Source organism: Salmo salar, chromosome 06 (genome assembly GCF_965601325.2).
Source record: "Salmo salar chromosome 06, fSalSal1, whole genome shotgun sequence".
Lineage (NCBI taxonomy): Eukaryota > Metazoa > Chordata > Actinopteri > Salmoniformes > Salmonidae > Salmo > Salmo salar.
The window spans coordinates 54,679,287-54,703,330 of NC_138296.1; the positions used below are offsets into that span (position 1 = coordinate 54,679,287).

Below are 24,044 nucleotides of genomic sequence, written 5' to 3' on the forward strand. Positions count from 1 at the left end.
ACGCTCTTATCCAGAGCGACTTACAAAATGGTGCATTCACCTTATGATATCCAGTGGAACAACCACTTTACAATAGTGCATCTAAATCTTTTAAGGGGGGGGGTTAGAAGGATTACTTTATCCTATCCTAGGTATTCCTTAAAGAGGTGGGGTTTCAGGTGTCTCCGGAAGGTGGTGATTGACTCCGCTGTCCTGGCGTCGTGAGGGAGCTTGTTCCACCATTGGGGTGCCAGAGCAGCGAACAGTTTTGACTGGGCTGAGCGGGAACTGTGCTTCCTCAGAGGTAGGGGGGCCAGCAGGCCAGTGGTGGATGAACGCAGTGCCCTTGTTTGGGTGTAGGGCCTGATCAGAGCCTGAAGGTATGGAGGTGCCGTTCCCTTCACAGCTCCGTAGGCAATCACCATGGTCTTGTAGCGGATGCGAGCTTCAACTGGAAGCCAGTGGAGAGAGCGGAGGAGCGGGGTGACGTGAGAGAACTTGGGAAGGTTGAACACCAGACGGGCTGCGGCGTTCTGGATGAGTTGTAGGGGTTTAATGGCACAGGCAGGGAGCCCAGCCAACAGCGAGTTGCAGTAATCCAGACGGGAGATGACAAGTGCCTGGATTAGGACCTGCGCCGCTTCCTGTGTGAGGCAGGGTCGTACTCTGCGAATGTTGTAGAGCATGAACCTACAGGATCGGGTCACCGCCTTGATGTTAGTGGAGAACGACAGGGTGTTGTCCAGGATCACGCCAAGGTTCTTAGCACTCTGGGAGGAGGACACAAGGGAGTTGTCAACCGTGATGGCGAGATCATGGAACGGGCAGTCCTTCCCCGGGAGGAAGAAACGAACTAACTGTACTGTTTGTGCACATGAATTGAGTATTTAGTATGCTTATTGGTCATAGTAAATATACCATAGTATACCTCTAACCCTTCTTTGGACACTTTGTTATCTAACCTCCAGATAAGCTTCAATGCCATACAACTCTCCTTCCGTGGCCTCCAACTGCTCTTAAATGCAAGTACAACTAAATGCATGCTCTTCAACCGATCGTTTCCCGCACCTGCCCACCCGTCCAGCATCACTACTCTGGAAGGTTCTGACTTAGAATATGTGGACAACTACAAATACCTAGGTGTCTGGTTAGACTGTAAACTCTCCTTTGTTAGGGTTGAACTGGCTATTTGTATGCATAACCTTTATAATATACCGGGGAAGCTATGCTACAATATTAAGTATATAAACTACGGGGAAATCAACTGTTGAAGACAAGTAGAACTACAACAGGAAGTGCGTCACGACGCTGGGATCAGCCTGCACGCCGACGACAGGAGGAGCAAGTTTAAACCACACTCCTCCTCCCTCGGACAGGCCAGCATTGAGCGGGAGCTATCTCTGTCAGAGTATAAAAGAGAGAACAATAGAATGTGACGTCCTCTTCTCTGTTTGCCCTGCGAGGTAAAACAGCGAGACCGTATATATATATACGAACCACACATATACCACACACGTGTTTGCATTAATTAAAGTACAGCTAAATCAGAAGTTACTATGTGCTGACTATTTTGTTCTGTTACCAGAAACGAACTGTCGCAACATTAACACCTTCCATACTCACATTAAGCATCACCAATCCAAAATTAAATCTAGAATCAGCTTCCTATTTCGCAACAAAGCATCCTTCACTCATGCTGCCAAACATACCCTCGTAAAACTAACCATCCTACCGATCCTCGACTTTGGCGATGTCATTTACAAAATAGCCTCCAACATTCTACTCAACAAATTGGATGCAGTCTATCACAGTGCCATATGTTTTGTCACCAAAGCTCCATATACTACCCACCACTGCGACCTGTACGCTCTCGTTGGCTGGCCCTCGCTTCATACTCGTTGCCAAACCCACTGGCTCCAGGTCATCTACAAATCTCTGCTAGGTAAAGCCAGGCCTTATCCTGTTAGGGCTAGGGGGCAGTATTGACACGGCTGGATAAAAAACATACCCGATTTAATCTGGTTACCACTCCTACCCAGTAACTAGAATATGCATATACTTATTACATATGGATAGAAAACACCCTAAATTTTCTAAAACTGTTTGAATGGTGTCTGTGAGTATAACAGAACTCAAATGGCAGGTCAAAACCTGAGAGATTCCTTTACAGGAAGTGGCCTGTCTGACCATTTCTTGAACTTCTTTTCCATCTCTATCATTTACTAAGGATCTCTGCTCTAACGTGACACTTCCCACGTCGTCCATAGGCGCTCAGAGCCCGGGAAAAAACAGAATGTCGTCATTCCAGCCCCAGGCTGAAACACATTATCGCCTTTCTCAAGTGGCCGATCAAGGGACACTGGCCTTATGCGCGTGACCCCGACCGCCCCCGCCTTTGGGATTTTTTCCTCTGTTTGCCGAAAAGGAGATTCCCTGTCGGAATATTATCGCTTTTCTACGAGAAAAGTGTCGTAAAAATTGATTTTAAACAGCGGTTGACATGCTTCGAAGTACGGTAATGGAATATTTAGAATTTTATTGTCACGAATTGCGCCATGCGCGCGACACTTCTTTACTATTTCGGATAGTGTCTGGAACGCACGAACAAAACGCTGCTATTCGGATATAACGATGGATTATTTTGGACCAAACCAACATTTGTTATTGAAGTAGCAGTCCTGGGTGTGCATTCTGACGAAGACAACAAAAGGTAATCAAACTTTTATAATAGTAAATATGATTATGGTGAGTGCTAAACTTGCCAGGTGTCTAAATAGCGAGCCCGTGATGCCTGGGCTATGTACTTAGAATATTGCAAAATGTGCTTTCACCAAAAAGCTATTTTAAAATCGGACATATCGAGTGCATAGAGGAGGTCTGTATCTATAATTCTTAAAATAATTGTTATGCTTTTTGTGAACGTTTATCGTGAGTAATTTAGTAAAATGTTAGCGAATTCCCCGGAAGTTTGCGGGGGGTATGCTAGTTCTGAACGTCACATGCTAATGTAAAAAGCTGGTTTTTGATATAAATATGAACTTGATTGAACAAAACATGCATGTATTGTATAACATAATGTCCTAGGGTTGTCATCTGATGAAGATCATCAAAGGTGAGTGCTGCATTTAGCTGTCTTCTGGGTTTTGGTGACATTATATGCTGGCTTGAAAAATGGGTGTCTGATTATTTCTGGCTTGGTACTCTGCTGACATAATCTAATGTTTTGCTTTCGTTGTAAAGCCTTTTTGAAATCGGACAGTGTGGTTAGATTAACGAGAGTCTTGTCTTTAAATGGCTGTAAAATAGTCATATGTTTGAGAAATTGAAGTAATAGGATTTTTAAGGTTTTGAAAATCGCGCCACAGGCTGGCAGTGGCTGTTACGTAGGTGGGACGCAAGCGTCCCACCTAGCCCATAGAGGTTAACTCTCCTGAACTTATTTAGGCTTGCCATAACAAAAGGGTTGAATACTAGCCCATAGAGGTTATCTCAGCTCACTGGTCACCATAGCAGCACCCACCCGTAGCATGCGCTCCAGCAGGTATATACCTCACTGGTCACCCCCAAAGTCTCTCTCTGCTGCCAATGACTGGAACGAACTGTAAAAATCACTGAAGCTGGAGACTCATATCTCCCTCACTAGCTTTAAGCACCAGCTGTCAGAGCAGCTCACAGATCACTGCACTTGTACATAGCCCATCTGTAAATAGCCCATCCAACTACCTCATCCCCATACTGTATTTATTTATCTTGCTCCTTTGCACCCCAGTATCTCAACTTGCTCATTCATCTTCTGCACATCTACCATTCCAGTGTTTAATTGCTATATTGTAATTACTTTGCCACCATGGCCTATTTATTGCCTTACCTCCCTTATCCTACCTCATTTGCACACACTGTATGTAGACTTTTTCTACTGTATTATTGACTGTATGTTTGTTTATTCCAAGTGTAACTCTGTGTTGTTGTATGTGTCGAACTGCTTTGCTTTGTCTTGGCCAGGTCACAGTTGTAAATGAGAACTTGTTCTCAACTAGCCTAACTGGTTAAATAAAGGTGAAATAAAATATAAATAAAAAAATAGTATGGATATATTTAGTATGCCAAAAGTTTGAGGATGTCGTACTAAATTAGCCAAAATATGAAGTATACATGCAGACGACACTATTTCCGTACTTTAGGGCCCATAATGCAATTCTTCAGGAAATGGGCGTGGCTTCACATTGTTTCCAGATTTGAAGAAAATGGCGGAAAATATGCAGTCGAAGTACAACGACAGCGGATACAAATTCATTGCTTTAACTAATTATGACAAATATTTAGAAATGTTGAGCAATGTAATAAAGTAATTACTTTTTAAATAAGTTAACTTACACATTATATTGGCTGACAATTTGTTAGCTACGCTGGTCTAACGAACCACATAGCTTATCAGTACAGCAGTATTAACTGGTATGTTGTTAGCTAGCTACCTAACGTTAGTTGGCTACTTATAGATCAAACTTGACAGTATATTAACTATAGGCTATCTAACTAACTACCCAACGTTTATTGACTTGATTATTCCCGTCATTCTGAGCTTTGCTAAATGGTATAGTCATTGTGCGTTCTCAATGGACATTCGTGTGCTTTCGTAAATTCGCTCTGGCTGTCTACTCTGAATTTACAAACAGACAATCTGACAACGCTCTGAATTCATATGCTAACTATCTAGCAAGAGGCTGCATAGCAACAGCATGAACTTCCGGTAGACGGGTGAAGAGCTAGTACGCGCAATTGAAAGCATACTGTTCGTTTACAGTATACTAAAATGAACTAATAATATATAGTATGCAGTATATACTAATTAAGTATGTAGTATACAGTATGTTAGTATGGGTATTTAAGCACAGCTCTTGTTTTTCATCAATGCTCATTAAGAAATGCTAGCGGCCATGATTGAAGGCAAACAAGAATTGTCTTGGGGGTGTGGATTGATGTGGGTGTTTCTTGGATGTGTTTTTACCATTCAATTGCAATAAACAAGTGCAGTAGTGAATACGTAAGCTAAGCTAGCTTTGCTGTAGAAAACAAAGTTTTGAAGTTGATGACTTCTCCCGATGAGCATTGATACCAGAGCACGCTCATTTGGGCTGCAGGTTGAATCACAACGTACCAGATGAGTGCGGAATCTGACTTTGGACATTGAATTATTATTATTACAATTTTTTGGTGTTCGATCATAACATTCGGTTTCGGAAGTGAACGTAGTGGTGCGTTTGGTTGGCGGATCTGCACAGCTGTACTGAGGTAGGCATGGCAGGTAGCCCAGATGAGAGTACGTCTAAAATGGATGAAGGTGGTAGGTTCAGTCTACCTACACGACTACACATTTTTTGGTGGAAAATGTTCAGAAAAGGAGATGAGGGTGGATTTACCACAGATGGGGACATAGATGGAAGGGGAGAATCTAGAAGAACAAACAGGCAGGGAGAAGAGGTACAGGAGAACAAAGTAGTAGTGTTCTTTTCTGAGACAACCAGTAAAATGTTACAACGTTGTCAGATGTACAGTGGTTCTTTCTTTTTAAAGTTTTGAGCTTATGCTGCCACCATTTGTGGTAGATGGTGGCAGATTGTGGTAAATTGCGTCTTGGCTGACACTTAAATAACATGCCACAGAATTCTGCGGCACCACGCAAGATGTGCTGCAGGATGACGCAACATTTAAGCTTACAGGGTTCCAAAAAAGGACCGCAAAAACATACGAAATAGGTTGTTCCAAACTGTAAACGAACAGTATGCTTTCAGTCGCTCACCTGTCTACCGGAAGTTGATGCTGTTGCTATGCAACCTCTTGCTAGATAGTTAGCATAACATATTACTAGTTAGACATTTTACGACTTCGGGTGTGTTCTTAAATTCAATCTGGAGTACCAGATGGCCATGGTTTGCAATTTTGGTGCTATTCCATTGGTTCTACTGTGCTCAGCAAGCTCAATTAAGTATAACAAATACAGAACCCAGGTCTGATAGCTACCTGTCTTTTGCCCCCCCCCCCCCAAGAGTGTTTCTCTAACGGGACGATGACTGCGCTGGCGGTGAAGGTGGAGTCTGCTCCCAATCTGAACCCCGGTCAGCTGACCCTGAGCGACCCCGCCTGTGGTCCCACCTACAGCGACGATCGCTTCGCCTACTTCCACTTCACTGTCAACTCCTGTGGCACCACCAGGAAGGTAAAATGACTATTACCCTGAGGTGATGGGTACTGTGTATTTACGGACTGTTTGCTTCTGCAGGCTGTAATAAGTCAATTCCCCTCTACTACATAGTTTATCAACAATGTGATGCTGTATGAGAACAAAATCTCCTTGCCAGATGAACTTGAGGTGAAGCTGAATGCCACGACGTCTTCAGAGGACGAATATCAGTAAGTGCATTACGCATCACAATTGTAGCTATTAGATTTTTATAGTGTTTTTTTTCACCAATTGCTCAATACTTTAACTTTGTATATAGGGAAAATATGCCTCTACTACCAGTGTGTCCACTCCACTGCTTTAAGTTTCCCCTATTGAAGTTGCCTACATCCCTCTTTTTAGGTTAAAGGTTTCCTGCTACTATGTGGTCAACATCACTTGCACATTGGCCTTCATCACCAGGTTGCGTGACAACGAGCCTTTTGCCCAGACTGGGACGGGTCGACTAATGGTTAGAATGAGACTCGAACAGGGTAAGCATGCACACATTAAAAATGTCAATTTGACCCCTAGCCTCTAAATTCTGATGATCTGAAAATGGAATACAGAATCTTGGAAGGTCTCCTTTGCTGTGTTCATAAAATATTGCCAAATTTAACTTTGCCATCTTATCTCAAGAATTGAAATTGGGTAACTATATTGAAAGATGACTTTTCTACATTTTAATGGACACTGCAACCTTTGGTAGATGGGCAAATGACACTTTATTTTGCGGGTGCCTTTTCAGTAACTGGATGCAGTGTAGTGAAGCAACTTTATTGGTCAAAACCATTCATTTGGGGGATCGGGTTTGCAAAACGCTATCAAATCACGCAATTTTACCATTTTTAGGAAATGGTCGCAAAAACTTAAATTTGGCACCCCTATTTTAATTTGCTCCGGCGGCCATGTGGACACAAGGCTCATCTGTCACGGGAGTAACTTTGCAGCTGTTTACTAAATGGTAGCAGTGTGAAAATGTTTTGTATATCATAGGAAAAGACACCACATGTGCATGAAATGGGCAGTTCAGATTTGTCACTTCAAGTGCAACTATATCATACTTGGCTTAAATCGTTGTGCAAAATCCTGAGAAAGCTCTGGCCATCGTCTGTCAGATCAAGTGGATTTGTACTGGTGTGGGCGTTTGTCTCTCTTCACAAATCCCTTTTTGCTAATATCTGGCAGTTAAACAAGAAACCTCCCAAAGATGCAAATTAAAAAGTGTGCCTAAACTGTCAATGCGTCGGTTACTTTGTATAGTAGAGCTGCTCCCTTCACAGAAGTCCTCCACGTGTGAATCCGATGCCGTGGGTGTAGAATTTATTTTGTGTGACCAATTTTTCCGACAGCGGAAGAATTGCATGAAATTCTTAATTCAAATGATTGCGTTGTTGATGATACCGACTGTATATTCGGCAACTTTTGGTTAAACCACGATCAATATTCAGGTAGTCTGACCATTCTGGATCATTTAGATCTCACCACATGAGAATGCATTCATGTCAATGTAATTGAATATACATGTTGGATGTAGAATTGTCTTTTTTCAAGACAAAGGTAAAAGAGTTTTGGTGGGAAAAGCCTGTTAACAAAGACATTCCTTTAGTTCATACTGGAGGGGGAGAAAGAACCCACTTCTCCTGTAAATTGATCTGATCCTCACAGGACAGTCGTGACACCACCATAAGACTTCGTACACAAGGCGGTTGGGGTTTACAGCGTTTTCTTGTGCCTAACTTAGTCCCTCTCTCTACACTGGCAGCTGTGAGAACCCGGAGGATCCATACCGTGTGGTCTTCCACCCGGTGGTAGCTGACGCCAGGGTCCACTTCCCCCCTCACGTCAAACGCTTTGAGGTCCATATGTTTTCCTTCGCTGAGGATGCGGTTGAGCCGAGGGGCCAGGTAACAAAGTTCACCCAATCTTTATTGGTTAATTTTGTTTGACTGGCAATCATCCCTTTTTTAAAATCTTTGATTCCTAGGTCTTTGTCCATTGTGACGTGGTCATCTGTGATGCCAGTAGTCCCACTGGTGGCCCCTGTAGTGGACAATGTGTGAATCAGGACAACCCGAAAAGAGGTCGGTCTTGTTTTATGCTTTTCAGACCCTGTCAGACCATAACTGAACTAATGGGTTCTCTCTCTCTCTCAACAGGTCAACGACATGTCAAAGACCTCTTTGAGGAACATCATTTATATGTTTCTTCTGGATACATTCTTTGGGTGTAATGTCTTGTTCTAACATGTCAAATAAAGTGTTCTATATAACAATTAAGTTTGCTTTACTTGCGCGGCAACAATCCTAACCGTTGGAGCTACCTTAATTGTATCTGATTTGCATTTAACACCACCGCGCATGTACTTTAGTGGACGTAGTAGGCTTGTCATCTGACGTGTATCAATCAACCCTTTTGTAAGCATGGAACTCTGAACCATCCACCGGAGATAAGTGTTGCACACTAATTTCCCGTCTAGGACAAACAATAGGTGTGAAAACAAAAGCTTTCCAATGTCCAGTAGGAAGAACTGACTCAATGTTATAGCAGATGGTGGTTTGCCAGCAGGGCTGTGGTTGGATGCAGGCCCCAGGGAGCGCAGCGGTGTTAATTTTCAACTGAAATTACAACTTTCCTTGATACCTCTCACTAGCTTGGTTTCCATCCAAATATGGACATTTCTTTATTAATGATATGCATGTCAATCTCAAATGGGAAGAGCTTGACTTCATCACTACTTGTTTTTGTAAGAAGTTTTGACAAGCTGAATGTACCGAGCTGTCTGTTTTTTAAAACTACCCATGCATATGCCACCACAGGTCTCTTCACAATCTCAGGATCAGATTCAAAGAAACACCTTACGGAACAGCGGGGACTGTGAAGAGACAGTGGTTCCTCCTTTAAAAGTTGCGGGACTTAGATGTACCCAGCTTCATTGCTCCAGACCACCACAAGGGGGAGTTGGCGCACTCATTATGCATTTGGGTCCCAAGGTTTTGTTATGACCAATCGTTCCAAAGACGAATTTTGACGCGAGCCACCTTTGCCTTGTGGCGTTCAACGAAGCTGGCTGACAAAACAGATGGAAGGTGTCTTAACGAGTCAAGCAAATGTACAATTTGAGAGGAATATGTTAATGTGCGTCTATATTTTGTCAAAGGTAAATTAGCTAGTGTTAGGAGAATGAATTTGTCTTTTTAGGGACTCCTGAGAACCAGCAAACCAGGCTGTTGTCTTGTGAAACAGTGGATGTAAAGATTCTAGCTGGCTAACTATTTACTTGCTTATTGTGTCGGATTAAAAATGACTATGTAGCCGATCTGGGTATGGACCCGAAAACGTAAAGTTCATACCAATCTATGAAGCCTAGAGTAGAATATATTGTGCCAAGGATGCAAGTCCCCATATTGTAGCCTGTACATTGACTATATTCACTGATCATGTGCGGTTCAGGTATGACAGATTCTTTTTCAGTCATATCAAACGCCATTGTTTAAATGATGCGGTGTCTGCATGCATGTATTACACTTCAACTGTTTACTGCTCCTGGGATATCAATGATTACACATTGTGTAACTATGCAATAGACTAAACATGATTGATTTGTAATTCATATAAAGGGGGGAAAAAAACCCTATGCATATCTGAGGACACCGGCTAGTATTTCAACCAGTGGAGAATATGAAATGCTTTATTGAAGTGTATTTATAATAATACAATTAAAATGCAAGTTCAATCTTGGGCGGCCTAGTGGTTAGAGCGTTGGACTAGTAACCGGAAGGTTGCAAGATCGAATCCCCGAGCCGACAAGGTAAAAATCTGCCCCTGAACAAGGCCGTCATTAACTGACTTGCCTAGTTAAATAAAGGTAGGCAAATCTGTACTTCAATGCACGTATGGTGTGCGTTAGAAGACGAGGTAAGAACAGCGGCAGACGGCATATGATTCATGGATGACAGTGCTACCCTAATATTCTCTCAGCGCAATTGTGACGACCTGTCTCCTAACCTTGGGGGGCCAGTGACGGGACTGGCTTCCTCTCACATCAAAACATACCTGCAGACGAGAGAGCATGATTAACATGGTCAGTCATCTTAAATCAGGAGGTGAAATGCAAAACTGACCTTGGATCATTAACTCTGGGATTTCAATGTAAAGCATGTCTTTAATAATACTTTGTGTTGACTCAATCAAGTGACATCTCACCTATGATCATTCTGTGCCCTCTGTCAGCCAGTTCAGATGCGGGAGGGGTTCACCAAAACAGCTGATATAACCTAGAGGATTTAGTGGCTACAGAGTACTTTAAGCTGAAAAACAGACCCACGAGGATAATGCCAACAGGTGTCTGCGTCACACAGTATCTTCTTTCAGAGTGTACCTGAAATATTTAAATATAGAGGGCTGTGTTTCTCACCACTTGGTTATTGTGAGGCTAACCCCCAGGGAAATCATGACTTGGCAGCAACAGATAGTCCAGTGAAAATGGCTGTGTTTATGTGGAGTAAATTAGCAGCTGACATCTTAAGGGTTTTGTAATTCATGCATGTGAGACAGGTTCCATGTACAACAAGACAGGCAGACATGGAGAAAAAAAACAGAACAGTTTAATTACCTCTGGTTATGGACACTTTTTATGCCAGCAATAAAGCTTCCACTGCCTGGTCCTCAGACAGTGAACATCTGGCAATATCTACATTTTCAAACCCCTTGGTCAGCTCGCTCTCTGAAAGTAAAGAAAACAATAACTGAGATATGACCGTTCAATCTAAAGCAGCACATGTCATTTTTTAGGATGCGTCAATACAGCCCAGTGCCGCTTACCTGAGATGCCATCTTCGTAGGTGTCCGCTTTGACATCCTTTTGTGTCGGGGGGGGGAATGTGCTTTCAGAAGAATTATTTGAAAATAAAGGTTTTGCTCTCGACACAAATGTACCTCCATAGCATATAACAATCTGCCTGTGATTAACCACACCTTCATACAAACGTGCTACTGTATGCAGAATTCTTGACGCGCAACTGAAGACGCTGCCCTATCCTGCCAGCACGCCCACAAGCGAGCCATTCGGTTGTGCTAATAGTTGGGCTAATAGCTGAACAATAGACTATTCGACCTTTACTAAAGAGTAGTCTAATAGCCGAGCTAAACCCAACTACACACACAACCCCTCATTCAATTACTCAAACGGTGAAGTGTGAGGAGCAGGAACAGCTATAACCCTCAAACTCACCTCTGGGCCTCAAAGCCAGATCCACTGCATTTCTTCATTGTTCTCCTCTAATCAGGCACTGATCTAGACCTGGGACACCAGGTGGGTGTAATTCATTATCAAATCAAATTTCTTTATATAGCCCTTCTTACATCAACTGATATCTCAAAGTGCTGTACAGAAACCCAGCCTAAAACCCCAAACAGCAAGTAATGCAGGTGTAGAAGCACGGTGGCTAGGAAAAACTCCCTAGAAAGACCAAAACCTAGGAAGAAACCTAGAGAGGAACCAGGCTATGAGGGGTGGCCAGTCCTCTTCTGGCTGTGCGGGGTGGAGATTATAACAGGACATGGCCAAGATGTTCAAATGTTCATAAATGACCAGCATGGTCAAATAATAATAATCACAGTAGTTGTCGAGGGTGCAACAAGTTAGCACCTCAAGAGTAAATGTCAGTTGGCTTTTCATAGCCGATTATTGAGAGTATCTCTTCCGCTCCTGCTGTCTCTAGAGAGTTGAAAACAGCAGGTCTGGGACAGCAAGGAGTCATCATGCCAGGTAGTCCTGAGGCATGGTCCTAGGGCTCAGGTCCTCCGAGAGAGAGAGAGAAAGAAAGAAAGAATTAGAGAGAGCATACTTAAATTCACACAGGACACCGGATAAGACAGGAGAAATACTCCAGATATAACAGACTGACCCTAGCCCCCCGACACATAAACTACTGCAGCATAAATACTGGAGGCTGAGACAGGAGGGGTCAGGAGACACTGTGGCCCCATCCGATGATACCCCCGGACAGGGCCAAATAGGCAGGATATAACCCCACCCACTTTGTCAAAGCACAGCCCCCACACCACTAGAGGGATATCTTCAACCACCAACTTACCATCCTGAGACAAGGGCGAGTATAGCCCACGAAGATCTCCGCCACGGCACAACCCAAGGGGGGGGGGGGGGGGGGGGGGGGCGCCAACCCAGACAGGAAGACCACGTCAGTGACTCAACCCACTCAAGTGACGCACCCCTCCTAGGGGACGGCATGGAAGAACACCAGTAAGCCAGTGACTCAGCCCCTGTAATAGGGTTAGAGGCAGAGAATCCCAGTGGAGAGAGGGGAACCGGCCAGGCAGAGACAGCAAGGGCGGTTCGTTGCTCCAGAGCCTTTCCGTTCACCTTCACACTCCTGGGCCAGACTACACTCAATCATAGGACCCCCTGAAGAGATGAGTCTTCAGTAAAGACTTAAAGGTTGAGACCGAGTCTGCGTCTCTCACATGGGTAGGCAGACCATTCCATAAAAATGGAGCTCTATAGAAGAAAGCCCTGCCTCCAGCTGTTTGCTTAGAAATTCTAGGGACAATTAGGAGGCCTGCGTCTTGTGACCGTAGCGTACGTGTAGGTATGTACGGCAGGACCAAATCGGAAAGATAGGTAGGAGCAAGCCCATGTAATGCTTTGTAGGTTAGCAGAAAAACCTTGAAATCAGCCCTTGCCTTAACAGGAAGCCAGTGTAGGGAGGCTAGCACTGGAGTAATATGATCAAATGTTTTGGTTCTAGTCAGGATTCTAGCAGCCGTATTTAGCACTAACTGAAGTTTATTTAGTGCTTTATCCGGGTAGCCGGAAAGTAGAGCATTGCAGTAGTCCAACCTAGAAGTAACAAAAGCATGGATACATTTTTCTGCATCATTTCTGGACAGAAAGTTTCAGATTTTTGCAATGTTACGTAGATGGGAAAAAAGCTGTCCTTGAAACAGTCTTGATATGTTCTTCAAAAGAGAGATCAGGGTCCAGAGTAACGCCGAGGTCCTTCACAGTTTTATTTGAGACGACTGTACAACCATCAAGATTAATTGTCAGATTCAACAGAAGATCTCTTTGTTTCTTGGGACCTAGAACAAGCATCTCTGTTTTGTCCGAGTTTAAAAGTAGAAAGTTTGCAGCCATCCACTTCCTTCTGTCTGAAACACAGGCTTCTAGCGAGGGCAATTTTGGGGCTTCACCATGTTTCTTTGAAATGTACAGCTGTGTGTCATCCGCATAGCAGTGAAATTTAACATTATGTTTTCGAATGACATCCCCAAGAGGTAAAATATATAGTGAAAACAATAGTGGTCCTAAAACGGAACCTTGAGGAACACCGAAATGTACAGTTGATTTGTCAGAGGACAAACCATTCAGAGGCAAACTGCTATCTTTCCGACAGATGAGATCTAAACCAGGCCAGAACTTGTCCGTGTAGAGCAATTTGGGTTTCCAATCGCTCCAAAAGAATGTGGTGATCGATGGTATCAAAAGCAGCACTAAGATCTAGGAGCACGAGGACAGATGCAGAGCCTCGGTCTGATGCCATTAAAACGTCATTTACCACCTTCACAAGTGCAGTCTCAGTGCTATGATGGGGTCCAAAACCAGACTGAAGCGTTTCGTATACGTTGTTTGTCTTTAGGAAGGCAGTGAGTTGCTGCGCAACAGCTTTTTCTGAGAGGAATGGAAGATTCGATATAGGCCGATTCGTTTTTTATATTTTCTGGGTCAAGATTTGGCTTTTTCAAGAGAGGCTTTATTACTGCCACTTTTAGTGAGTTTGGTACACATCCGGTGGTTAGAGAGCCGTTTATTATGTTCAACATAGGAGGGCCAAGCACAGGAAGCAGCTCTTTCAGTAGTTTAGTTGGAATAGGGTCCAGTATGCAGCTTGAAGGTTTAGAGGCCATGATTATTTTCATCATTGTGTCAAGAGATATAGTACTAAAACACTTTAGTGTCTCCCTTGATCCTAGGTCCTGGCAGAGTTGTGCAGACTCAGGACAACGGAGCTTTGGGAGGAATACGCAGATTTAAAGAGGAGTGCGTAATTTGCTTTCTAATGATCATGATCTTTTCCTCAAAGAAGTTCATGAATTTATTACCGCTGAAGTGAAAGCCATCCTCTCTAGGGGAATGCTGCTTTTTAGTTAGCTTTGCGACAGTATCAAAAAGAAATTTCAGATTGTTCTTATTTTCCTCAATTATCAGTTAGAACAGAAAACCAGCAGGCTCGTAGGGCAGCGTTTCCCAAACTTGGTGTGCATTTAGGTTTTTGTCCTAACACTACACAGCTGATTCAGATTAACAAAGCTTGATGATTAGTTGATTATTTGAATCAGCTTTGTAGGGCTAGGGGAATAAAAAGAAAATGTGCAGCCCTTTGGGGTTCAGGTGACTGAGTGTGGGAAGCCTTTGTCATAGGGTAAAAGTAGAATACCCCTGGGCTGTAGGCTGCACACCTTGGGTCAAATATTAGATTCTGTAGCTGTGTATTTCATCAAAACAGTTCTGTTCTACAATGGTTAATTTCCTTGGCTCAGGGTAAGTAGTAGCAGGCCTAGAAGAGTCTTATGCGACGCAAACATTTGAGTTGTCTTCTTCCTCCTTTTTTAATCAATCAATCATAATAATTTGTCAAATGCCTTACAGGTTGTTTTGCCTATTGATGGCAGCTGTGGGCATACAAGCACAACAGACGCCTTCTATAAGTATGCATTTTGCACCCTGCAAATTCAAGCACTAAGCGTTTGACAATATCTTTTTTAGATTTTTAACTAAGCTTTCCCATTCCAGATGACCTCAATGCTGAATGCCTTGGTAACGTTATTCGTCTGAGTGTAGCTCCTCTTTTTGAAGAGGTCGACGCTGTCTTCAGTGAGTTTGTCTCGTATGATTCTCTTTCTCTCCTTTTCATAATTCATGGATTGATATTGTTTGTCAACTGTTGTGTTCACACCATCTCCATCCCTTCCAGATGACACACAAATCATAAACCTGACGCCTGGCCTTGCTACTCAGTGTGGATTCAGCTTTAAATTTGACCCAATGGGGAATGCCATATTTTTTGCTTCTCTTCAAAACTGCTTTTCCCAGACCATGGTAACCCTAAGCACTGTAGTGTTTGCTCTAACTTCAAATGGACAGTTTGCCTTTCAGTGTCACTGCAATTGCAACCCCGTAATGTAACAACGTCATTTTATTTAACCTTTGACACGGAGTCATGCTGAGGCCAGGCTCTTTTACAGATGAGCCCTGTATACACAAAGATACAAGTCAATATTTGCATCACTAGATGAAATAATTGAAAACAAACACTTTCTTCAGTAAAAAGGTCCTCAATCAGCCTGAGTTGCCGTAGAGCATGGAGGTTATTAGAAGTACGGTGCCAGAAACATTTAAGCAGTTTTACTTAACTCTGTGGATCTCCATAGTTAGCCACCCCTGAGACTGGGTCTGGTATCTCTTACTTCTAAGTTAACGATGAAGTAAGGTACAGCAGAAGTTTATGGAGGGCCAGCCAACTTTCTGATACAGACTGCAGTGATGTGTACTACTGAGCTCTTCTCCTGTAGTGTGGCTTCAATACAGTGGCAGCTGCATTCATATAGCCACAGTCTCTAACTTGCATGAATGTCAACTGAATTATTTGTTTTCTGCTATATAATGAGGCTTTTTTTTTTCCCCCCCTTAATTTTAGGATGATAAGATGTTCAGCTTGGTCATGCAGTTCAGGCTGCCAGGAAACCACATGACTGAAGACCCTGTGTATAGAGTGGGCAAAACCTGTAGCTACACCCCCTGGACCTCCCGAGAGATTCTGTGCGACCGCAACTACATGGAGGCAAGTGAGCAGAGCATGCCCCAACGGAGATGTTTACAGTGGAGCTTAAATGATCTGTCTAGAGCTACAATTGTCCAGTGTTTCATTTCTTCTGTGTCTTGACCGTCTCTCAATTCCTCTCGCCTCTTCAAAATGCACATAGGACAACTTTAGCGGCGAGGAATCTTGGCCTATTCTCAGTGCATTTAAGGAGGCGAGTGGACAGATTGCGTTCCTATTGTATGGGAGGGAGAAAATGCATAGGGAATAATGGCCTTTCTTCTCTAGGTGTCTGTCAGAAGGACTCTTCCAGACATCCAAACCGTCCCTGAACAGCCCACTGGAGGCCCGAAAGCAAGGAGAGGAGCTGAGGTAGCCATGTTTCTGTAATTTCACTACAAAATGACAGGATGGCGCTAAACAAAATGTGCGTTTGTTTAATTCACGTTTCCATTTCCTGAGACAGGCTGTTGCTTCAGGATACAAAATGACAGCAGTCGTTTTTAGTCCTAGCAAGAAGGTCATGAATGTGGATGAGGTCCAAAGAAAGGGCTATGCAATAGCCAACACTCCCACACGGCTGGTGTTAAGAAGCCCTCATAATGCAGAGGAGACATACCTCCAGAATGTAAGCTCACTTCCTCCATGAACTGGGTCATGTTCAGTAGAGCAAACGGTGGCCCTACCTGAACTCTGCAACATATTGTTAATACGGTGTGCCCTACTGAACACGGCCCTGGTGTGGTTGCCCCCTGAACAGGTAGCTGGGGTTCCGATGCGGGTGCTCTCAACCTCAACCTTCTTTGAGCAGAAGTGGCTGGTGACTCGCGTAGATGCCACGGCTGTTTGTCCAACACCAGGTTGAGTGTGAAATAATGGACTAACTTGGCAAATTTAAGAACCTATAAACCCATTTCTTAATTGGCTCCAGACAAGACTTTCGTTTGTGTTATGTAGTGTTCAGTTGGGACAATGTCTTTGAATGGGATGAACTTTTTTTCAATAATGGCACATTTGTTTTCAGTTGCAAAATGTTCTGTTATGATGTGCACTTGGCTTCTTGTTTCACTGCAGGGGCAGTGGCCTTTACTCCAGAAGTGATCACCTGGTACATGCCCAAGCACATCGACCCACTTTTCTCCTCTGATGCCTTCACCATGTTGGAGGTGTACATGGGAATTGACGCTAAGAGGCTGGACACTGAGGAAATGGCTGCCAGAAACTACTCGGTTTTAGTCACAGAGGCTCATATTATTGTTGAAATTCCGGTGGGGGCGGTTGGCGGCTATTTCAAGGTCAGCGTTGGATGACTAAAATGTTCCTGTTTAATTTCTAAGTCAAATCTATTTGTAGAGCCCTTTTTACAGCAGCAGTTGTCAGTGCTTTGCAGTAACCCTTTGCCATCTCTCATGGGTAAACTCCTAGAAACGTTGTCTTGTGTAAAATGTTTCTTATTGAGCAATTGTCTGCTTAATCAGGCTAATATACAATGGATCGGTGGGTGTGTATACAGCCTGACACATTGGATTGCAAAATCGTGTGAATGTTGCATAAAATTACATTTAAACATACTCTACCGCTTGAAATTTGAGACCAATATCCACACTAAAGTATTGTTTACCAGGCTTTTTAGGGAGCCGGTAGCTTTGCCACTGGCAACTGAATGCAAGCAACGCTCGGTTACACTCGGCTACTGTTTACATTTGCGTGTCGGTTGCTTTGAAAATGCAAGTTGACAACCATATACCTACCAGCTCTCTAAAGTCTGGTAAACAATACTTTCCTTTGGATATTTTGTCTTTAAATTACGAGCGGCTGGAGGACAAACCACACAGATAACCGGTAGGCTTTTTTAAAAACCTGTTTTGGCACTCCAATTGTGTATTACAGCCTGAATGCATCACTCGTCTCCCTTACAGAGCCATATTCAGGATGACAAGTACTTTGTCACTTACACCATTGAGCCCATGCTTGAGTTGCTGTGGATCGAGGAGGTCGCACACGAGGACACCAGATACAAAGTCCTCTTCCCTATCACAACACCTCCGATGGCCAGGCCTCCACAAGTTCGCAACTGTGAGTCTGGTTTAGTTAAATGGTGCCTATGGTAATTTGGGATGCCTGGGTTGTTCATTAGGCACAAGACTGAAACGGGGAGGCAATACCCGGACTTCTCCAATAACAAATGTCCATTTTCGACTTCCATTGTACCGCATTTCAAAATGTTTGCCAATGAACAGACACGCCCTTAGACACGGTTCCTGAGCAGGCAGTGTTTGTGCTTGAGTTGGGGACCTTCAACCTTGATGTGGAGCTGCTGAACATCACCTTTCCCACCATGGTGCTAACTGTTGCAGAGTGCAACGCCAGAGGCTTCAATGTTCAGGAGCAGAGATCCCTGGACAACACCTTGAAGACCTTCAGGATGGAGGTGCCCTTCTCAGACCCGGTGGTCTTTAAGGAGGTGTGTTTCTGTTAAATGCAAAGCCACACGCTACATGCCCTAATAAGTGGGCCACCAACAAAATAGAAATGATGGTGCAAATGTACTTTGTATCCCTCATTTACTCAAGTGTTTCCATTATTTTGGCAGTTGTATGCATTCACTTGCCAATAGTGCTTGATTTAGAGGAATGAGGGCAACATTGTTTTAATAGTCCCCATATGTGCTTGGTTGTCACTTGATGTTGACTAGAGTTCTGTTACAACAATGATGCTTTTAACTTCACTACAGAAAAGGGTGGAACAAGGTGTCACAACCTTCACTCTTCAGCTGATCTACGGCCTGGTCGTCTTTCCAGAGTACGCTCCTTTCTCTCACTCTGCCGTTGTGGACGCTGTACTGCTGGACATTGGTATGTAACTGGACTACGCCAAACTACTGTTGAATGGTTTCCTCTCGTTAATGATTGCCCTGAAAGGAAATTGGCAGTGAAAGCCACATGGTGGACTTGAGAGCCCAACTAGCCATACTGTAGGCTTTTCCTACGCGGTCTCTCTACAAAGAAAATGTTAAGCTTTAGAGTATTTGGACCCAGTGTCCTGTTCCTGATTTTCCAGGATCGTGTTTATTCAGTCCCACCGTAGCAAAAGATTTTGCAACCGAAAACAAGGGTTTCTTCTTGGACAAGTTCAAGTCCTGTTTTTTGTGCTTAATGAACACAACCCTGTTTGTCCTTGTAGTGCCACCCTCAGTCACTGGCAACTGTGATCAGGAGAACTTCCACATCACTGTGGACTACAGCAACCAAGAGCCCTTTTTCGTGGTCTTGGTTGGCAAGCGGCTGCTTAACCATGAGCTTGCTCAACAGTATTTAACAGAGGGCGACGCAGACTTCACCATCACGTTGCCCTTCTCTTCGCCGGACGCAGTGTTTGAGGTACGATGCTCTCCCAAAACATGTTAACCTAAATTGCTGCAGCTAGCCTCGCTTTCCTTACCCTGTATACAATATTGGACTAATGAACTCTCCCACTGGTTCCCAGTCGGTTCACTCGTCCTCTGTCAGGAGCAGACTGGATGTGGCTCTGTTGAATCCTTACAACAACATGACCATCAAATACTTTTCCCTGGCTTGCAGCTTCCTCAAAACGCTGACTGGTTGGTTCTCAAACAATTACTTCCGATAAATAGTCGTATGACATGGTTACCAAACCTGGGTTCCTTGGAAATACTGAGTCTAATAGTAGTGCCAGATGGGCATGGTTTGCACTTTTGGTGCTATTCCATTGGTTCTACTGTGCTTGGCAAGCTCAATTAACACAGAATCCAGGTCTGATAGCTACATGTCTTTTGCCCCCCCCCCCCTCCAAGAGTGTTTCTCTAATGGGACGATGACTGCGCTGGCGGTGAAGGTGGAGTCTGCTCCCAATCTGAACCCCGGTCAACTGACCCTGAGCGACCCCGCCTGTGGTCCCACCTACAGCGACGATCGCTTCGCCTACTTCCACTTCACTGTCAACTCCTGTGGCACCACCAGGAAGGTAAAATGACTATTACCCTGAGGTGATGGGTACTGTGTATTTACGGACTGTTTGCTTCTGCAGGCTGTAATAAGTCAATTCCCCTCTACTACATAGTTTATCAACAATGTGATGCTGTATGAGAACGAAATCTCCTTGCCAGATGAACTTGAGGTGAAGCTGAATGCCACGACGTCTTCAGAGGACGAATATCAGTGAGTGCATTACGCATCACAATTGTAGCTATTAGATTTTTATAGTAGTTTTTTCTTCCTTCACCAATTGCTCAATACTTGTGCCTCTACTACCAGTGTGTCCACTCCACTGCTTGAAGTTGCCTACATCCCTCTTTTTAGGTTAAAGGTTTCCTGCTACTATGTGGTCAACATCACTCGCACATTGGCCTTCCTCACCAGGCCGCGTGACAACGAGCCTTTTGCCGAGACTGGGACGGGTCGACTAATGGTCAGAATGAGACTCGCTCAGGGTAAGCGTGCACAAATATGATATATTACTAGTAGCGTTTGCTATAAGTGATTAGTGTTCATCGCGGCACAACAGGATATGATAAACGAGCCTTTCTCAATGGACAAGTTCAGATGGTACCTCGCTGTTTTGTGCCCACTGAACACGACCCCGGTTGTCTCGTCCTGTGTTCCAGACGCCTCGTATAACACGTTCTACCAGGAGGAGGACTATCCAGTGGTGAAATACCTGAAACAGCCTCTGCACTTTGAGGTGGAGCTGACCAGGTCCTCTGACCCCAAGGTTGCGCTGATGCTTGACCACTGCTGGGCCACCCTCAACGAGGACCGCGACTCCCGACCCCGGTGGAATCTCATCATTAATGGGTAACTTGTTGTTTTTTGGGCCTAAACAAGTGTTATTCCACAGGTGTGGTTCCTGAGTAATTAGCAACCGATCATGCTTGGCAGGCCATTTACTTTGGCTACCGTGGCTATGCCCCCATCCGTAGGTCATGAGTGGTCACAATGGTTTGAGCATTAAAACAATGTATGCGGTCTGTCACCAGATCTCCACCCAATTTAATTAACACGTATGGGAGATTCTGGCGTGGGGCCTGAGACGGCGTTTCACATCACCATCAACAAAAGATGGAATTTCTCGTGGAAGAATGGTGTTGCGTTCAAGACACTTGTAGAATCTATGCCAAGGTGCATTGAAGCTATTGTGGTTCGTGGTGGCCCTATTAACCATTTTTTTACGCGTACGATCACATGTTTGTTATCACTGAGGGGTCCCTGCAGCGTACCATTGGAACAGAACGTATGATGCAACAAACGACTCTAAACCGCATTGTCTGAATAAAACGTTAAGTACATTATACTTACGGTATGCTACAGTAGAAAGGACAATGCGTTACACAGAAAATAAGGCACTTTGATAGGAATGCAATAAATGTGCCAGGCCTGTTCTGACTAGATGTGCAAATGTCTGTATGCTTGGGCTTTCTCTTGAAGGAAAGTTTGGCCGGCTCGTGAAATGGGCTACTTTTGGGAATTAATGAGGCAAAGTTAGACGTTGAAAGGGCCTATAGAAAATTGCCAGGTAGTGTGCCTTGGTTTGAGGTCATCTGTCCACATTTTGGAACAGTGAGTGCATTCTGACATCACGTGCATAAACTAAACTCCCACTGGGGCGACTGTTGAAGATATTTGGAACTCGCGTGTGAAAAGGTTAAGACACTATGTTGGCGTTACCTGTACCTACACCTTTTTACTCAATGTTATCCTTTTGGTTTGCTACAGTTCAGTGTTGTGCCGAACTGATGGTCAGTCGAATGGAAATCAAGAGCGGCTGGCAAGCTTAGCTTGCCTTTCCGATTGGTTTTGGGTTGAATTGTGACCTCTTGCGTTTAAAACAGTTATTGCACTAAACATAAAGGATGGTTCACACGCCTGTGCAGCATGGAAGTTAATGTTTGAAACTGAATAGGATCAGTTGAAAGGATCCCCAGAAGTTGATGCCACTTTCAATGTAATTCCCTGTACCTGGGGAATGAGCTAATTGGGAGTTGCTAAACATGAACAAATACCACGGTCAAGTGTGGCAGCATCTTGCTAGCTAAAAAAATGTTACAGCACAGTACTCAAAAGAGTAGCTGGCTGGGTTTGTCATAAGCATTGATTTGGGTGAGCACTTCGCCACAGATGGAAACCGCTGGCCTATTTTTAACTTTGCCATCTTATCTCAAGAATTGAAATTGGGTAACTATATTGAAAGATGACTTTTCTACATTTTAATGGACACTGCAACCTTTGGTAGATGGGCAAATGACACTTTATTTTGCGGGTGCCTTTTCAGTAACTGGATGCAGTGTAGTGAAGCAACTTTATTGGTCAAAACCATTCATTTGGGGGATCGGGTTTGCAAAACGCTATCAAATCATGCAATTTTGCCGTTTTTAGGAAATGGTCGCAAAAACTTAAATTTGGCACCCCTATTTTAATTTGCTCCGGCGGCCATGTGGACACAAGGCTCATCTGTCACGGGAGTAACTTTGCAGCTGTTTACTAAATGGTAGCAGTGTGAAAATGTTTTGTATATCATAGGAAAAGACACCACATGTGCATGAAATGGGCAGTTCAGATTTGTCACTTCAAGTGCAACTATATCATACTTGGCTTAAATCGTTGTGCAAAATCCTGAGAAAGCTCTGGCCATCGTCTGTCAGATCAAGTGGATTTGTACTGGTGTGGGCGTTTGTCTCTCTTCACAAATCCCTTTTTGCTAATATCTGGCAGTTAAACAAGAAACCTCCCAAAGATGCAAATTAAAAAGTGTGCCTAAACTGTCAATGCGTCGGTTACTTTGTATAGTAGAGCTGCTCCCTTCACAGAAGTCCTCCACGTGTGAATCCGATGCCGTGGGTGTAGAATTTATTTTGTGTGACCAATTTTTCCGACAGCGGAAGAATTGCATGAAATTCTTAATTCAAATGATTGCGTTGTTGATGATACCGACTGTATATTCGGCAACTTTTGGTTAAACCACGATCAATATTCAGGTAGTCTGACCATTCTGGATCATTTAGATCTCACCACATGAGAATGCATTCATGTCAATGTAATTGAATATACATGTTGGATGTAGAATTGTCTTTTTTCAAGACAAAGGTAAAAGAGTTTTGGTGGGAAAAGCCTGTTAACAAAGACATTCCTTTAGTTCATACTGGAGGGGGAGAAAGAACCCACTTCTCCTGTAAATTGATCTGATCCTCACAGGACAGTCGTGACACCACCATAAGACTTCGTACACAAGGCGGTTGGGGTTTACAGCGTTTTCTTGTGCCTAACTTAGTCCCTCTCTCTACACTGGCAGCTGTGAGAACCCGGAGGATCCATACCGTGTGGTCTTCCACCCGGTGGTAGCTGATGCCAGGGTCCACTTCCCCCCTCACGTCAAACGCTTTGAGGTCCATATGTTTTCCTTCGCTGAGGATGCGGTTGAGCCGAGGGGCCAGGTAACAAAGTTCACCCAATCTTTATTGGTTAATTTTGTTTGACTGGCAATCATCCCTTTTTTAAAATCTTTGATTCCTAGGTCTTTGTCCATTGTGACGTGGTCATCTGTGATGCCAGTAGTCCCACTGGTGGCCCCTGTAGTGGACAATGTGTGAATCAGGACAACCCGAAAAGAGGTCGGTCTTGTTTTATGCTTTTCAGACCCTGTCAGACCATAACTGAACTAATGGGTTCTCTCTCTCTCTCTCAACAGGTCAACGACATGTCAAAGACCTCTTTGAGGAACATCATTTATATGTTTCTTCTGGATACATTCTTTGGGTGTAATGTCTTGTTCTAACATGTCAAATAAAGTGTTCTATATAACAATTAAGTTTGCTTTACTTGCGCGGCAACAATCCTAACCGTTGGAGCTACCTTAATTGTATCTGATTTGCATTTAACACCACGGCGCATGTACTTTAGTGGACGTAGTAGGCTTGTCATCTGACGTGTATCAATCAACCCTTTTGTAAGCATGGAACTCTGAACCATCCACCGGAGATAAGTGTTGCACAC

At 43.8% G+C, this 24,044-nt stretch overlaps 2 protein-coding genes across 3 annotated transcripts; both read left to right on the plus strand.

Moving 5' to 3' along the window:
• The first annotated feature begins 5,274 nt into the window (after positions 1 to 5,274).
• LOC106597861 (zona pellucida sperm-binding protein 2-like) lies at positions 5,275 to 8,471 on the plus strand. The gene is made up of 8 exons (XM_082976157.1): positions 5,275 to 5,320; positions 6,024 to 6,193; positions 6,290 to 6,387; positions 6,560 to 6,668; positions 6,766 to 6,776; positions 7,962 to 8,103; positions 8,184 to 8,280; positions 8,356 to 8,471. Exons 1-8 carry the CDS (start codon positions 5,275 to 5,277, stop codon positions 8,427 to 8,429), a joined length of 747 nt encoding a protein of 248 aa, XP_082832283.1. The 3' UTR covers positions 8,430 to 8,471.
• A 6,146-nt stretch (positions 8,472 to 14,617) lies between these two features.
• On the plus strand, positions 14,618 to 23,855 carry LOC145879857 (uncharacterized). Of its 2 annotated transcripts, none has more exons than XM_082976727.1 (21): positions 14,618 to 14,759; positions 14,868 to 14,926; positions 15,012 to 15,092; positions 15,193 to 15,317; positions 15,916 to 16,059; positions 16,327 to 16,410; positions 16,505 to 16,666; positions 16,799 to 16,898; positions 17,113 to 17,333; positions 17,958 to 18,114; positions 18,279 to 18,502; positions 18,773 to 18,893; positions 19,222 to 19,418; positions 19,525 to 19,639; positions 19,853 to 20,022; positions 20,119 to 20,216; positions 20,358 to 20,488; positions 20,663 to 20,852; positions 23,344 to 23,485; positions 23,566 to 23,662; positions 23,740 to 23,855. In XM_082976727.1, exons 1-21 carry the CDS (start codon positions 14,737 to 14,739, stop codon positions 23,811 to 23,813), a joined length of 2,715 nt encoding a protein of 904 aa, XP_082832853.1. In that variant the 5' UTR covers positions 14,618 to 14,736; the 3' UTR covers positions 23,814 to 23,855. The 2 variants fall into 2 exon arrangements, with proteins under 2 accessions (XP_082832853.1, XP_082832854.1); XM_082976728.1 differs by having other exon boundaries at positions 18,291 to 18,502.
• Positions 23,856 to 24,044: the final 189 nt, after the last annotated feature.